The 16,979-nt window shown below is 38.4% G+C and overlaps 1 protein-coding gene across 1 annotated transcript in view; it reads left to right on the plus strand.

Annotated features, from left to right (window-relative positions):
- Positions 1-16,979, plus strand: part of LOC134343699 (uncharacterized) — a 62,203-nt gene that overhangs the window by 15,487 nt on the left and 29,737 nt on the right. The window contains exon 7 of the mRNA XM_063042454.1: positions 447-546. Within this exon, the coding sequence (XP_062898524.1) occupies positions 447-546 (100 nt within the window). The remainder of the gene's footprint in view (positions 1-446; positions 547-16,979) is intronic.

Here is a 16,979-nt window from a genome sequence, read left to right on the forward strand (position 1 = left end):
GTTGAATAAGCTGGGAACAATAGGAAATTAGGAAAAATTTCCTCAGTATTCGGCACATTCTTTTTGTAATAAATATGCAAAACACCAAACACTGAAGTTTACATGCTGAAGAGAAGAAATCACCCAGCAGTTAATCTTTAGCTGCTAAACCCCTTGAATACACAAACAGATAGTGTTCATCCTTCTTCACAAAAATACTTTTGTTCAAAATAGAGAGAGATGCATGGAGTTCCAAATGGCAGAATTTTGTCAGGTTAATGATACATTCTTATTACTACATGATCTGTCAGCTTTACAGCCTCACAGCAAGATAAACACAACTGTAACTAATTTTACCGTCTGTGGATTTCAGATTGAATTAATAAAATGTATGCAAGGTTACACTGTACAATGTTGTTAGCCTGGTAAAAAATGCTGCTGTTTTTCCTTGACCATCTCTATTGTAGACATTTGGCCCAAAAAAATATGCAGGAAGCTAACAGGCTAATGAAACAAGTAGAGAAGGACAGAGTTACAAGTCTTATTATGGAGCAGTTTGTTTTGGAGGTAAGTTTAAAATAAAAATATCAAGGCTTCAAAACTTTGCATTGGCTAGTCCCTGGAAAATGTAATGTTTCTTCACTGTTATTTGGAGGGTTACTTCAGTTGTTTTATTTTGGAATCCTTTCTCCCAGTAGGGAATTGATTAAACTCATCTGAAAACTATTTGCTTTGCCTCAATAGAAACACTTGTCTCTACTATCTCTACAAATCCCAAGTGAGACAGAGAAGAAAAATTTTTAGGGGAGAAAAAACACTGATGTCATTTGCCATGGCACCATTTGAGGTAGCATCAACAATCAAAGCAAAGCAGATAATTGTAGGCAAATAGCATAAATTTGCTTTAATCATTGGATTCTGTAGGTCTCTTGGGAATTCTGTTGATTCTCCATGAAAGTGAGGGAGTTAACATATCAGCTATGTTAACGAATGATGAAAGAAGATAAAAATATCCCTGAATTCTCAAGAAGTCTGAATAGTGGAAATATAGTGCTTCCCTTTAGATAATGAACTGGCATACATGATACCTGGTGCTGCTCAAAATAGAACAAGCGTTGAAATGATTTTATGAAGATTGGCAGAGTTATTGACAGTGTGAAATATAGGCTTAGGCTACAAAGTGATATCAATGTGTTGGTAAAATGGATTGAGAATAGCAGATGGCATTTAATCAAGATAAGTGTGAGATGATGTATTTTGGAACAACTAATGAGGCGAGGATTACAAAGTGGCATGAATAATATATCTTGAACATTAAGGTCTTTGGAAGTATTGAGGAACAGAAGAACTTCAGTGCGCAAGTTCAATGATCCTTGAAAGTAGCAGCCCAGATAGATAATGTGGTTAAAAAGGCATATGGTTTGCTTGCCTTCATTAGACAAAGAAATGAATATGAGGACAAGGAGGGAAGTTTATAAAAAAAAAATATTGGTCAGACCTTTCTGAAACATTCTGCAATTCTGGTTACTGCATTATATGAAGAATATGATAGCGCTGGAAAAGATGCAGAGGAGATCCAAAATATTTACCTGGAATGGAGCATTTCTTTATGAAGTGAGACTGGAAATGTTTTCTGTGGAGTGGCGGAGGCTAAGGGTGGACCTAATTGTGGTATATAAAATCATTACGTGTGTAGATAGGGAAGACTGCAGGAATCTTTTCCCTGTGTCAGAGGTGAATAAGATTAAATGACACAGATTTAGGGTAAGACATTTAGAGGTGATTTGAGAGGGACCTTTTTCACTCTGTGGTGAGTACAAGCATGCAAGTACAGCAGGCAGTGAAGAAAGCTAATGGCATGCTGGCCTTCATAACAAGGGGAATTGAGTATAAGAGCAAAGAGGTCCTTCTGCAGCTGTACAGGGCCCTGGTGAGACCACACCTGGAGTACTGTGTGCAGTTTTGGTCTCCAAATTTGAGGAAGGACATTCTTGCTATTGAGGGAGTGCAGCGTAGGTTCACAAGGTTAATTCCCGGGATGGCGGGACTGTCATATGTCGAAAGATTGGAGCGACTGGGCTTGTATACTCTGGAATTTAGAAGGCTGAGAGGGGATCTTATTGAAACACATAAGATTATTAAGGGATTGGACACGCTGGAGGCAGGAAGCATGTTCCCGCTGATGGGTGAGTCCAGAACCAGAGGCCACAGCTTAAGAATAAGGGGTAGGCCATTTAGAACGGAGTTGAGAAAAAACTTTTTCACCCAGAGAGTGGTGGATGTATGGAATGTTCTGCCCCAGAAGACTGTAGAGGCCAAGTCTCTGGATGCTTTCAAGAAAGAGATGGATAGAGCTCTTAAAGATAGCGGAATCAAAGGTTATGGGGATAAGGCAGGAACTGGATACTGATTGTGGATGATCAGCCATGATCACAGTGAATGGCGGTGCTGGCTCGAAGGGCCAAGTGGCCTACTCCTGCATCTGTTGTCTGTTGTCTATTGTCTATTACTGCTGGAGACAGTGGTGAAAGTGAAGTTGCTAACGGCATTTAAGCATTAACTGACTTCATCAAGACCTCTGTGAATGAGTGTGCGCCTTTGAGTCCATATCAAAGCCCAAAGACCTGTGTGAACCAAGAGGTTTGTAGTCTGATGAGGCATTCAAGACTGGTGATCCACAACTATACAAGAAGTCCAGGTATGACCTACTGAAGGTGACTTTAAAACCAAAAATCCATTCTGATTGGCTTTAGAGACAGAATCGGATGCACATGAGCTTTGGTAGGGTCTGCAGGCCATTACCTCTTACAAAGTGAAACCTAACATCATGAATGGATAATAGAAATTCCTCCGTCGGGTGCTGTTTATTGATTACAGCTCAGCATTCATCACAAGCATACCCTCAGTACTAATCAACAAGATCCAAAACCTGAGCCTTTGCAGTTAGATCCTTGACTTCCTCAACAGAGACCACAGTAAGTGCAGATTGGAAATAACATCTCCTACTTGCTGACAATCAGTAATAGTGCACCTCAAGGATAAGTTATCCAGTTGACGTTTTGGGCCAAAACTTTTCTTCAGGCCGATCTGTCCGGCAGGGAAGTGCCATGACAAAGAAGGCATGGCAGCTCCTCTACGTTCTTAGAAGTTTTCAGAGATTCCGCATGTCACCTAAAACTTTGACAAACTTTTATAGATGTATGGTGGAGAATACACAGACTGGTTGCATCACGGCCTAATATAAAGCAGTAATTGAAACACCAATGCCCTTGAATGGAAATATCTACAAAAAGTCGTGGATACAGCTCAATCCATCACAGGTAAAGCCCTCCCCACCACTGAGCACACCTACAAGCACAGGAAAGCTGCATCCTTTCACAAGGACTCTCACCATCCAAACTATGCTCGCTTCTTGCTGCTGCCATCAGGAAGAGGGAACGGGAACTCAGGACCCACACCACCAGTTTCAGGAACAGTTTTTACCCTTGAGCTATCAGGCTCTTGAACCAGAGGGGATAGCTTCACTCAACTTCACCCACCACAACACTGATTGCACAACCAATGGACTCCTTTTCAAGGACTCTTCAACTCATGTTCTTATTTACTTTTTTGTTATTTTGTTTTTTTTTCTTTTTGTATTTGCACAGTTTGTTGCTTTTACACACTGGTTGTTTGTCCATCTTTACTGTCTCTAGTTTTCCATTGATGCTATTGTGCTTCTTTGTATATACTCTCTTCAGACTTTCTGGGCCGACATTTAAATTGCCAAACAATGGAACAACAAAAGGCTCCAGTGCCCTGGGGAGAGGAGTGCACATCATAGAGAGCGAGAGAAATCGGCTGTAGCCTCCGATCTGGACTGGTGTTAAATTTTCTAAACTGTGGTTCGTACCTTGCACTAGGGCCCGGCAACTGCGAAGGGCTTGGGGCCCAGCCCATACCACCCAACGACTCACTCTGGGTCCAGATTTCATCGCCCAGACCAAAGCTGCTCTCAAGCTCTTCAAATCAGCTTGGAGCCAGAGCAATCCAGTCTCGCACTGGGGCCAGTTGTACGGGCATCGAGTCTCCTCTGCTCGGACTTCTCCTCACACCCAGACCAGTTGTATGGGCATTGGATCTCCGCTGCCCCAACCTCTCCTCTCCAAATGGCTCACTCCATCTGCATCAGTTCAACCACACACTATCCTGGCTCATCTCCCAAACTCATCCTACCGTCACTCGCCCACTCACTGTTTGTGATGTGTGTACTTTGATAATAAATTTACTTTGAACTTGGAACTTTGAAGTCAAGATTCGTAACAGAACAATGCCTGAAATAATAAACAAATCAGGCCGAATCGGTGAAGAATTTGCCAGCTGTAGTGTTTAGCTTCTGTCTTAAAATATGTAGCCAGCTTGCAGCTCGTTTGAGAAATTTGAAGTTCCATTGTGCCGCATTGCTTTTGAAGTAGTATTCTGTGCAAATGGATGTGACATGAGGATTGTTTGGATTTTGTCATACACATTATCTAGACATTCTTTAATTTTATTCTTTTGCACGAACTGAATGACATTTCCCAGATCTGTTCATATTGAGCAATCTCCACATGGTCTGAGTAGGATGAAATCAGAATTTTTCATTCTTAGATTTATGATGAGCTGTTTATTTTGTGGTGCTAGAAAGTTTGTGAACCTGTATAATTTTCTCTATTTCTGCATAAATATGACGTAAAACATGATCAGATCTTCACCATAAATCCTAAAACTAAATAGAGAACCCAATTAAATAAATAACACAAAAAACATTGTACTTGTTCATTTATTTATTGTGAAAAATTGATCTAATATTACATGTATTTGTTGGAAGAAGTATGTGAACCTCTGGTGTAATGCCTTCTTCACAAGCTATCTGGAGTCAGGTGTTCCAATCAATGAGATGTGATTGGAGGTGTGGGTTGTCGAGGTGTCCTGCCCTATAAAAAAGACACACAGTCAGGTTACTGACAAAGCCTGCTCTTCTCAAAAAAGATCTGTTTATGTCCACCATGCCTCAATCAAAACAAGTTTCAGAAGTCCTTAGAAGAATTGTAGAGATGCATGAAGCCGGAAAAGACTACAAAAGCATTTCTAAAGACCAGAGTGTTCATCAGTCAGTAAGAGAAATTGTCTACAAATGGAAGAAACTCAGTACTGTTGCTACTCTACTGCAAAGATCACACCAAGAGTACAACGTGCACTGCTGAAGGAGGTGAAAAAGAACCCAAGGGTAATAATAAAGGACCTGCAGAAATCTCTAGAACTTGCTAAAGTCTCTGTTCATGTGTCTACTATAAAATAAACTCCGAACACAAATGGTGTTCCTGGAAGGACACCACTGTGCTCCAAAAAAATACATTACTGCATGTCTCTAGTTTGCAAAAGACCACTTGGATGTTCTATTCTGGTACCATTTTCTGTGCACAGATGAGACAAAAGTTGAAAATTTTGGCAGAAATGCAGATTGCTATGTTTGAAGGAAAAAGGGCACTGCACACCAACACCAAAACCTCATCCCGGTTGTGAAGCGTGGTGGAGAGAGCATCATGGTTTGGGGCTGCTTTGCAGCTTCGACCTGGACTGTCACAACCACGGATTTGGCAGCACAGTTGATACGGCAATTGTGCTTGTGATTATGCGCGTGTCAGCTAATTATTATTTAATGGTGATAGTAGTTAACGCCATACTTGTCGTCGTAGTGCTTGTCGAGACTTGGACAGAGCGCAGCATTGCTTCGCTGCTTGTGTGCTGTCGGCCTTTCCTGAGAAATTGGACTTTCGAGTTAACTAACTCTGTAGACTAGTGTTATTCGTTTTATTATTAGTTGTTCTTTTCAGCCGCAGTGTAGGTTTCATTTTCCATTTGAGTGTTTTAGTCAACAGCCCTGTTTGGCCTAGCGTTTATTGCTTTCTTTTTCCCTTTAACATTGTTCGCATTAAAAGTCTGTGAAATATCGACCTGCCTCCGTGTCTCTCACTCCGCACTTGGGCCATATCCGAACCCGGTGACAGCAAGGACTGATCAACAGCTACTGAAACATTTGGTTGAATTTATTGCTGTACAAGGGGATCACAACAGTTACTGAAAGCAAAGAATCACATACTTTTTCCAACAAATACATGTCATATTAGATCATTTTTCTCAGTGAATATATGAACAAGTATGTTTTTTTTTTGTATTATTTATTTAATTGGGTTCTCTATCTAGTTTTAGGACTTGCATGAAGATCTGATCACATTTTAGGTCATATTTATGCAGAAATAGAGAAAATTCTACAGGGTTCACAAACTTTCTAGCACAACTATATATTGAACCTGCAGTGTCCAGTTACATGTTCAGAAAGGGTTGTAAATTTGTACTCCTTTGCAGAGTTGTATTAAGGTCTTGGTAGATTGAGGATTCAGAGTTACTTACCATGCTATCTTATCTAAGGAATGAACTGGAATAATTGATGGCTACAACATACCAAGCCGAAGTTACTTAGCTTAAGTTTTTATATAACGAGTCATGAAGTTTAATACAGTAAATTTTCACTAGTGGAAAACATTATAATCTTGGGATTGTTATAAACTGTCAGTGGGTTCACCAGTATCTTTCATTGGAGGGTCTGTGCCATACAACACTGAATGGCCCACATACGATTTAAATTTCATTCTGTATTGTTTAGTTTTAATTCCTAAGGATTAATTCAAATAATTAAATGAAACTGGAGTTTAAAATTTAAAAAAAATGTTTATTATTAACACGATGATTACGAAACCAGTGCAATGTGGTTAAAAATCTCTCTGGTTCACCAATCCACTATCCTTCCCTAGTCTGACCTACATGTGACAGTAGACTCACTAATGTGGTCGACTGACTTCAATTTTTCTCTGGATAAATAGAGGACCAATCCAACAATAAATGTTGGACTTGGCAGACATGTCCACATGTGAATAAATATAAAGCAGAATGGATTGTAAACTTGTACTACTTTGCGGAATGATATTACTAAGGGTCATGGTAGAAAGCAGAACAGACTTAAATCTTTACAGAAGTATTAGCATGATGCTTTTTCATATTTTGTTGGCAGAGCTTTATCACTTTATGATGTTGTAGTTCACCATGGTAATAATTACAATCGTAAGACTATTCTTAAGTTCAAGTTTATTGTCATCTCACTGTGTGTGTGTGTGTGTGTGTGTGTGTGTATATATATATATATATACATTACACACACAAGCAAGGAGTTTGAAGAGATTTGGTATATCAACAAATACACTCAAAAACTTCTATAGTTGTACCATGGAGAGCATTCTGACAGGCTGCATCACTGTCTGGTATGGAGGGGCTATTGCACAGGACCAAAAGAAGCTGTAGAGGGTTGTAAATCCAGTCAGCTCCATCTTGGGCACTAGCCTACAAAGTACCCAAGACATCTTCAGGGAGCGGTGTCTCCGAAAGGTAGCGTCCATTGTTAAGAACGTCCAGCACCCAGGGCAAGCCCTTTTCTCACTGTTACCATCAGGTAGGAGGTACAGAAGCCTGAAGACACACACAGAGCGATTCAGGAACAGCTTCTTCCCCTCTGCCATCCGATTCCTGAATGGACTTTGAAGCTTTGGACACTACCTCACTTTTTTTAATATACTGTATTTATACTTCTGCACATTTTTAAAAAATCTATTCAATATACGTAATTGATTTACTTATTTATTATTATTATTTTTTCTCTCACTCTCTCTAGGTTATGTATTGCATTGAACTGCTGCTGCTAAGTTAACAAATTTCATGTCACATGCCAGTGATAATAAACCTGATTCTGATTCTGAAATGAAACAGTGGACCATGGTACACCCCTCAAAACATATATCACAAACAGCACATACACCAAAATATAATTCAAAATGCATGCATTGCGCAACACAGGTACAGTAAACAGTAAACAGCTTGCTGTCTTAGTGACAAGACTTTGGTGGTGGCAGGGTGTTCATTAGTCTCACAGCCTGAGGGAAGAAGCTGTTACCCAGTCCTAGTCCTGATGCTCCTGTACCTCCTTCATGATGGCAGTGGGTCAAAGGGATTGTGGGATGGGTGGCAGGGATCCTCTGCAAATCTTCAGGGCCTTCATTTCCAAAGTCCCAGTAAATGTCACAAATAGAAGGGAGGGAGACCCTGGTGATCCTCTCAGTGGTTTTTTCATAAGTCTTGGAAAGCCAATTTTTTTGTGTTCTTTCTACACAATTTCAATAAAGCTGATGTAATCTTTTAGAGCTATGATTTACAATTTTACAATGAGCACCACAGTAGTGTAGTGGTTAATGCAAAACCGTTACAGCTCAGGATGTTCCGGAGATTGGGAATTCAAGTCCAGCACCGGTCTCTGTATGTCCTCTCTGTGGAGTGCATGTGTTTTCCTTAGGTGATCCCATTTCCTCCCGGGAAGGTTAATTGGTTATTGTGAATTGTCCTGTGATTAGGTTAGGGCTAATCAGGGTTGTTGGGTTGTTGGGTTGCTGGGTTGCTGGGGTAGCATAGCTTGAGGAGCTGGAAGGGCCTACTTCAGGCTATATCGCTAATAAATAAATAACAATTTAAAGTCAAATTATAAAGCTAGTTATTGGTATGATCCACATTAATATAATTGAAAAAAATAATGACTATATTTTGTACTAAATCATGTTTTACTAGGAAAAATAACAAAATGAAATTGATGAAAGGCTTCCTGTGTGACTTGTAATTTGATTAGTTTTGATTTGCAATCTAAGCTAAATAAATACATTTTACAAAAACACTAATTTCTTTATCCTCAAATCATCCCATGTGTATGTTTACATTATGAAGTTAGTTAAAAGCTTTCCACTTATTATTTTAAGTGGAAAAGTAGCATACTCTTCTTAATTTTTTTATACCATAAGAATCCGTTACAATGTTCTTTTCTGAATTCTCCATGTGTTGGTATATTTTTTTATACCATAAAGATCTGTGATAATGTTCTTTTCTGAATTCTCCATGTATTGGTATACTTTTATGTGTTGGGTTTGGGTTGGCAGGGAGCTCAAAAGTGAAACTCAATATTTGAAATCCTTTCAGGCAGATTGTTATCTCCACTCACTGTCAAGTTGTCTTTTTACTCTCTAGGATATTGAAGTAATATCACTGATGGTTTATTGTCAAATGTTTACAAGTACAGGAATTGAATTTCATTTGAAAGTTCATTCTGAAATAGAATATATACATGTTATCTTCAGTCTGAAATGCTATTAAACTTAGTTTGCACCAATGCTAATACAAGTTATTTACAGTAATTAAAATGTCCATTCGTTTTATGTTTGAATTTTTTCTCTCAACTAACAAAAAGATCTGGTGTTTAAATAACTTCTTTTAAGGTGCCTAAATGCAAGTTAGAATCTTGCATATTTAGTGTGATTTCATAAATTTATCCCAAAGGACAATTGTATAAGGAAATCATTTCGGACAAGGCTGTCTCAAACCCAGACTTCATGGCACCATGACATCACTGTAAAATCCAGAACGTGAATCCTTTTCATTTAATAGTGTCTTAAGAAAAAAAAAGTTCTATCTTTGCTTAAATTATTTAGCAAATATAGTGCAGTTTATTTCATTTTTAACGTCAGGCCTCCAGCACAAAAAACATTGAGACAGGAACATCTGTAAACTAGCAGACTCAACAATAGATTTAGATATTATTGATAGGATACCCTTTGTACCTATAAAGATTTGGCAGGAAGAGGAAAGTTATAGAAGGAGCTTTATAAGGATTTGTTTTACTAAACGCTACTTCTGGTTGCTGACACTTCAAGTTTTTGAACCAAGAAGTGTTGCAATCCCGTTAATCACGAGTCTAATTACATCTGCAAACAATATGCAAGACATCAGAATGAGTCTCAAACAACTTTTACAGTTTGAGCTACATGCCAAAATTAATTAGTCTAGAGCTTGCTCTTGAAAAATAGTCTCTTTGAAGGTGTCTTAAACTCTACATTGATAAAAATAAGCTACATTGAAATTGAAGTAACATGCATAGTAGCCAATCTATATGTCAATAAGCGATAGAACTCTGTGTTTTGCTTTAATACTTTGATGTGAGAAGCTGGAAAAGATGTGAGTGAAGACAACCCTTCACAGAGTCCTTGAATTATACAGCATAGAGATAGACCGTTTGGTCCGACTCGTCCGTGCCGAGTTCCAATTACATGCGTATTTCCTTGTTGATGATCCCGCTGAACATGAGTAGATGTGACACATGGTATCAGTGTTAAGTGTTTATGGGAACTTTCCTTGGGCCGACAGTAAATATGGAACAAAATGAAAAGCAACATTTAATGTTAAAATCATACTCCATTGTTGAAGTTAATTTAACTATTATTAAAGAGAATTTCATTTTTACTAGAAAATTTTGTTTATTTTAGGGACTTACTTTATAGGAATTCTTATCTAATTATGTAATATAACTCTAGATAACCAGTAATTCCTACGTTGAAAACAAAGTCTTTAATATTGGATTTGACGTGCTGATAACTAACAATATTTAATTTAGACAGAAATCGAAAGATTATATTTAATCCAAGTTGGAATCTGATTATTAGACTTTTATTTTATGATTAGATTTGCTGTCAAAATTCTGCCCAAGTTTCAGTGTTTCTTAAAATAAATATTTAAATTTGGTCATTAGTGTCTAGCAGAACATTAGTTAATAACTCATAAATCTATAAATTGATCTTTAAGCAGTTTAAGATGGATCACCCTATCCAAGGTTATAATTAAATTAACTAACTATTCCTTTTTCATTAATTTAGCATATGTGATGAAGTGTGTATACCTACCACATTTATTTGACGTGTATTTTCAGTTTCCAACACAAGCTTGGAACAGTTTATTTTTAGGAACTAGACTACATGTTTCACATGTTTTACAGATGTGAGAACAAGTGCCAAATGTTTGATATGAAAGCTGCTAAAATCCTCTAGAATTATTTTGCATATCCGTCAGAATATGTAGGTAACACTGTCCAGGCCATATTGATTGCCTATCCTTAATCATCCTGTGAAGATGGCATTTATATAATGGTGTAGAAAATAGACAATTCTAGGACATTGTCCCATAGGCAATGACAGAATAATCATGCTTGAAAAAGTCAAGGCAGAGAAAATATATTAAACTAGTGGCGGTGGTTTAAGAGAGGATCAAAAGTTGAAAAGTGTCCTGACGAAGGGTCTCGGCCTGAAACGTCGACTGCACCTCTTCCTAGAGATGCTGCCTGGCCTGCTGCGTTCACCAGCAACTTTGATGCGTGTTATTTAGGCAGTGGTTTAATATGCTTTCATATGATGCTGTGCATGTGTCTTAATGGCTGCAGCCATACAGCTGAAAAAAATAAAGTCTTATTTTTACATTCCAGTTTTTTTTAAACTGGGGCCATTCCAAAATGCTTTTGAGATGAAGTACTTCTCAAACTGTAGGTCACTGTTGTAGATAATTTAACAGCATAGAGGTACTGGAAACTATGAGAGGTATAGATAGAGTGAGTGCATGCAGGCTTTTTCCTCTCAGGTTGGCCGAGACTAGTATTAGAGGTCATAGGTAAAAGGTGAAAAGATAATCAGAGGTGGAGAGGGCCAGTAACTTTAAATTCCTGGGTGTCACTGTCTCAGAGGACCATCGTATAAGTGTGATTGCAAAGAAAGTACAACAGTGCCTCTTCTTCCTCAGGAGTCTGTGGAGGTTTGGCATATCATCAAAAACCTCGACAGACTTCTATAGATGTGCAGTGGAGAGTGTATTGCCTGGCTGCATTAGAGCTTGGTATAGGAATGCCTTTGAGTGGAAAATCCTACAAAAGGTGGCGGATTTGGTCCAGTACACTACGGATAAAACCCTCCCAACAACTGAGCTTGTCTGTATGAAACAGTGCTGTAGAAAATCAGCATCCATTATCCATGCTCCTCACCACTCAGGCCATGCTTTTTTCTTGCTGCTGCCATTATGTAGAAGTTACAAGAGCCTCAGGACCCACACCACTAGCTTCAAGAATAGTTACTTCTCTCAACCATCAGGTCATGAACAAAAGAGGATAACTACACTCATTCTATTTCTGGTGTTCCCACAACCGTTGGTCTCACTTTAAGGATTCTTTATCTTGTTATTTCATGCTCTTGTTATTTATTCCTATTTATATTTGCATTTGGACAGTTTGTTGTCTTCTATGCTTTTGCTCTTTCATTGATCCTGTTTACAGTTACTGCTCTATAGATTTGCTGAGTTCTCCCACAAGAAAAATAATCTCAGGGTTGTATGTGGTGACATCTATGTACTCTGATAATAAATTTTACTTTGAACTTTGATCTAAGGAGAAACTGAGGAGGATCTTCTCCACTCAGAGAGTGGTGCAAGTATGGAAAGAGCTGCCAGTGGAAGTGGAAGCTGCAGATTCAGTTGTAACATTTAAGAGACATTTTGATAAGTTCATGGATGTGAGAGGCTTAGAGGACTATGATCTGGGCACAGGTAGACGGGACTAGGCAGAAGACCAGGTCAGCACAGACTAAATGAAGTGAAGGGCCTGTTTCTGTGCTCTATGTGATAAACCATGAGAGTGTGTAGCAATTCCCACTAATTCCCTTATGATAATGATCAAATTTTTGTTTTAGAGATTTTGGGTGAAAATTCTCTAAGGAGTAATTCTTTTGCGCTTTCCTGAATAGTGACAGCAGGTGATCTCTCACTTCTAAATGAATGGGGAGGTGTGGCTAACATTCAACAACTCATCTAAGTGATGAAACCTCTGACCAGGCAGCCCCCATTCAGTTCTTCAGTGGAGTATCAACCAAGACTTCTGTTGCTGAGCGTCAGAAGTAGGACTTAAACTACTTCTTCTTCAGAAGTGAAATTATTATTAAATGAGCCACAACCAAAGTTGGATTGGTGGTTTGGATTTTGTTATGCTTTAAAATGTAATGTCTTCAGAAAAAGAGTGCTTGACATTATATTCACAATACATTCTTTTCCCTTTCTCAACAGATTATTGTGACAAAATTTATTTTATCGGTTCATGATGACATTATCCTTAAATAATAAAACTTGTTTTTCTTTTCATTAAATATGGTGCTACTTCCCACCACTCTCTATTTAGAATACTTCCCCTATTCTTGGATAAGGCAAATATATTCCCCCACACAGCTAAAATTGACTTTTCTTTTCATAGCTTTGGCATGCCTAATACATTGTTGCTTCATGCCTTTTGATTGTATCTTCTTTTCTGGAAACTTAGTTTCCCTAAAATTCGATTTCTTTCCAATCCCCTTTATGTTACTTTCCAGTGGTTAAAGTCCATACAAATTGTGGGTGGTGAGGGAATGCACACAGATGATTAGTTGTCATCCAAATGATAATTTAAAAGAAGAATTTAATACAGAATGTTGTGCAGCCTTTTATCATGTTCAAGAAGATACTATGAGCTGGTTACAAAGCCTCACCAGAAGGGGACTGTTGTGTATTTAATATTGCAGTAATATTTGAGTAATCTTGTATGTATATTTGATTAAGCATTCTTTGTTGTTTATATAATCCATTATGTATATATATAATCCATTATGTATATATATAAATATGTGCGTGTATATGTATAATATATATGTGTCTGTGTATGTGTATATGTATATGTGTATAAATATATATGTCTGTATGTACATGAATTGAATGCAGCATGATGATACCATGTGATATGTGCACACCTCACTTAAAGTAAAGAACAAACTCTCTGCCCAGGGTAAAGAAGAACTTGCATTTTGGACTCTCTTTTCCTTTTAATTAATTAAAAGCTATAAAACATAACAGTGGTGATGAGGTATTTATAAAATGAACCTAACATGGCTACCAACTTGTTGAAACACAGGAAGACATTTGAGCTTAAAAAAAAGAACAGCGAGCAATGGTCAAGTGAAAAAACGGTAGCACGTGTCGAGATAGTTGTGTTAAAAAAGGCAGAAAACAGAACAATTAATTGGTTCATGAAATTCTGTGTGATAACAATTATTTAAAAAAGATCAGAAATGACTGGTCACATCAGAAAGATAAATGTGTTTGATTGTTCAACAGCTAATTGACTCATGTATGTTGAGCTAATTCAACAGTATTTTGATGCAGATAATGTAGCCAATAAGAATCAAGTACTAATTTTGCCGAGTGCATTGGGTTTAAAGGAATACAGTTTGCTTTGAATTTAACTGCTTTAACCAAACCAACTGAAATAAACTTTGCTGATATTGTGAAAGTAGTGCAGGAATATTTAGATCTGAAGCCATTGTTGACTGCGGAATGCTTGTCTAAGCATTCTTCATTGTTTGTATAATTCATTATGGATATATATATATATATCTATTTCAGTGCATGTGGCAGAATTGAAGCTGTTGTCTGAGCATTGTCATTTTGGAAATGGTGTTAATGATACATTGAGAGATTGTTTAGTATATGGAATCTTCCAAGAAAGCTTTCAAAAATGGCTCCTACCTGAAACACCTTACACTTATAAGAGCAGTTGAGGTTGGTGTATGAATGGAAGCAGCAGACTGAGACACAGTTGAGTTGTAGTTAGGAATGAAAGCGATCATGAACAAAATTGCAATGTCTAAACAGAATCTAGACTGGATGAACAAATGATGTTACTGTTGTAGCAGGGGCTCACATACTCATGACCAATGTGGATTTAAGAGTAAAACTTGTAGAAAATGCAACAAAGTATGACACGTACAAAGAGCATGTCGGACAGACAAAAATAAATGGACTGCACAGAGAAGAGAAAAAGATAAAAGACAAGTTGCAGTTTCAAAACCATGTTGTTGATGATAAATCTGATAATGATAAGAATGATGTAGGACTGGATAGCTTTGAGATTCATGATGTGATAAGTAACAAGAGACAAGTAAAATTACTTGCATCAGAAGTGTATAGCAAATTAATTAAAATAAAATTGGACTGTAGCTCAGCTGTTATAGTCATTCCACAAGATGAGTTTGAACAGCATTTCAAAGATAGTGAACTGAAGCCTGCAGATATCCAACTAAGAAGTTATAGTGAGGAAAAGATGACTCATGTGGGATTGATATTTGTAACAGTGAAATACAACGACCAGCAAACCACATAGAGCTTGTATGTGGTAAAAATAGAAGGACAAGCATTGTGGGGTTGTGACTGGCTAAGCCACATACAAGCTTGCCTGTGACGTCTGGCCTTATAGTATATGTGCAGTCATGTCGCATGTTCTGAGTGATGGAAATGAACATTCCATGACTGCTGCAGAGGAAAATTATGCATAGATTGACAGAGAGGCCTTGAGTCTGGTTTGCGATGTAAAGCATTTTAACCAGTACTTGTATGGGAGAGAATCTACCCTCGTTACTGATCACTAAGCACTAGTGTCCATTTTCAATCCACAAAAGGGTGTTCCACTAACAACGGCAGCAGGAATGCAGAAATGTGCTCCATTTCTTGGAAGACACAATTACAAGATTGAATTCAAGAGGGCAATTAATCATGACCATGCTGTCCCATTTACCCTTGGAAAAGGAAATACCAGAATCATTTACCAAAAAAAGACACTTCTCTTGATGTATTCTCCCTCACGCAAGTTGGAAGTCTCCCTATCACAGCAGAGATATCAGAAAAGAAGTCACACTGTCTCAGGTCTACATGGTCACCCAAAATGGCTGGAATATGCAACAGAAACTCCAGATCAGCTATTTTTACCAGCAACGGGATAGAATTGCCCTTAATGGAAGTTGCCTAATGTGGGAATGAGAATTGTTGTACCATCCAAGCTGAGAGCTGAAGTGTTGGAGGAGCTACATGATGGTCATCTAGGTGAAGTTAGAATGAAAACGTTGACTTGAAGCTTTGTCTGGTAGCCAAGGATAGATCAGCTGATCGAGCAGTTCTCCATGCACTGTGCGGAATGGCAACACGTCCAGAAGATGCCAAGAGTAGCGTCTCTTCATCCTGGGAATGGCCTACATTGCACTGGCAGAGGATTTGTGTAGATTTTGCTGGAGCATTCATGGGCCCAAATTACTTGGTAGTAGTGGATGTGGTCAGAATTATTCTCAGAAGCCCCCACTACAGCCTCATCTACTGTTGATGTGTTAAGAAGTGCCCCTCACAAGGAACGGTGTTCCAGAACACTTGGTCAGTGGCAGTGGACCACAGTATGTTATGAATGGAATAAGAGATATTACATTTACACCGTATCAACAACAAATGGATTTGTGGAAAGGTTTGTCCAGAGTCTAAAGAATTCACTGCAAGCAATGTCAGCAGATCACACTACACTGATACTGAATCAGAAGCTCGCCAATTTCCTCCTTGTACAACGCAATGCAACACACTCCACAACCAACAACTCACTGGGCCGTCCCTTGCGTTCATGCTTGGATCTCCTCAAACCCAGGACAAACAACTGAGGCCAATTGAAGTTTCCTCAAACAGGGAGGTTCAGTGTTTCACTCCTAGACAAGCTGTCCTGGCCGTGCACTACAGAGGTGATCAAAGTGGGTACTTGGAAAGATTAAGGTCAGAACTGGACCACTCTTCTACGTAGTGGAGATTGTGTCTGATATTATCTGGAGGCAACATATCGATAAGTTGAGAAGCGTAGAGTCAATTGTTAGAGAAGTGAGGTGGAACCACTGTTAGAACTGCTTCCCACTTCCCACAGTCCCAGAGTGAACTCCTATAACCACAATGGAGGAGGCACTAGAACTGAGATCGTTTCACAGCCAAGCAGAGTTTAAATAAGCATTTGTTTTTAATTCATTATGGTTATATGTAAAAAATGTGAATTGCCCACGTCATGACGCTACCACGTGATATGTGCGCGCTTTGCTAAAAGTAATGAATAGAATTAAACTTGCATCTCCTAGTTCTGTTGTTTTCCTTTGAATTAGTTTAATGCTTTGATGTAACAAAACATAACAGGGATGACTAAGTTT

The sequence above is a fragment of the Mobula hypostoma genome, chromosome 3 (genome assembly GCF_963921235.1).
Source record: "Mobula hypostoma chromosome 3, sMobHyp1.1, whole genome shotgun sequence".
In the NCBI taxonomy this organism is placed as follows: domain Eukaryota; kingdom Metazoa; phylum Chordata; class Chondrichthyes; order Myliobatiformes; family Myliobatidae; genus Mobula; species Mobula hypostoma.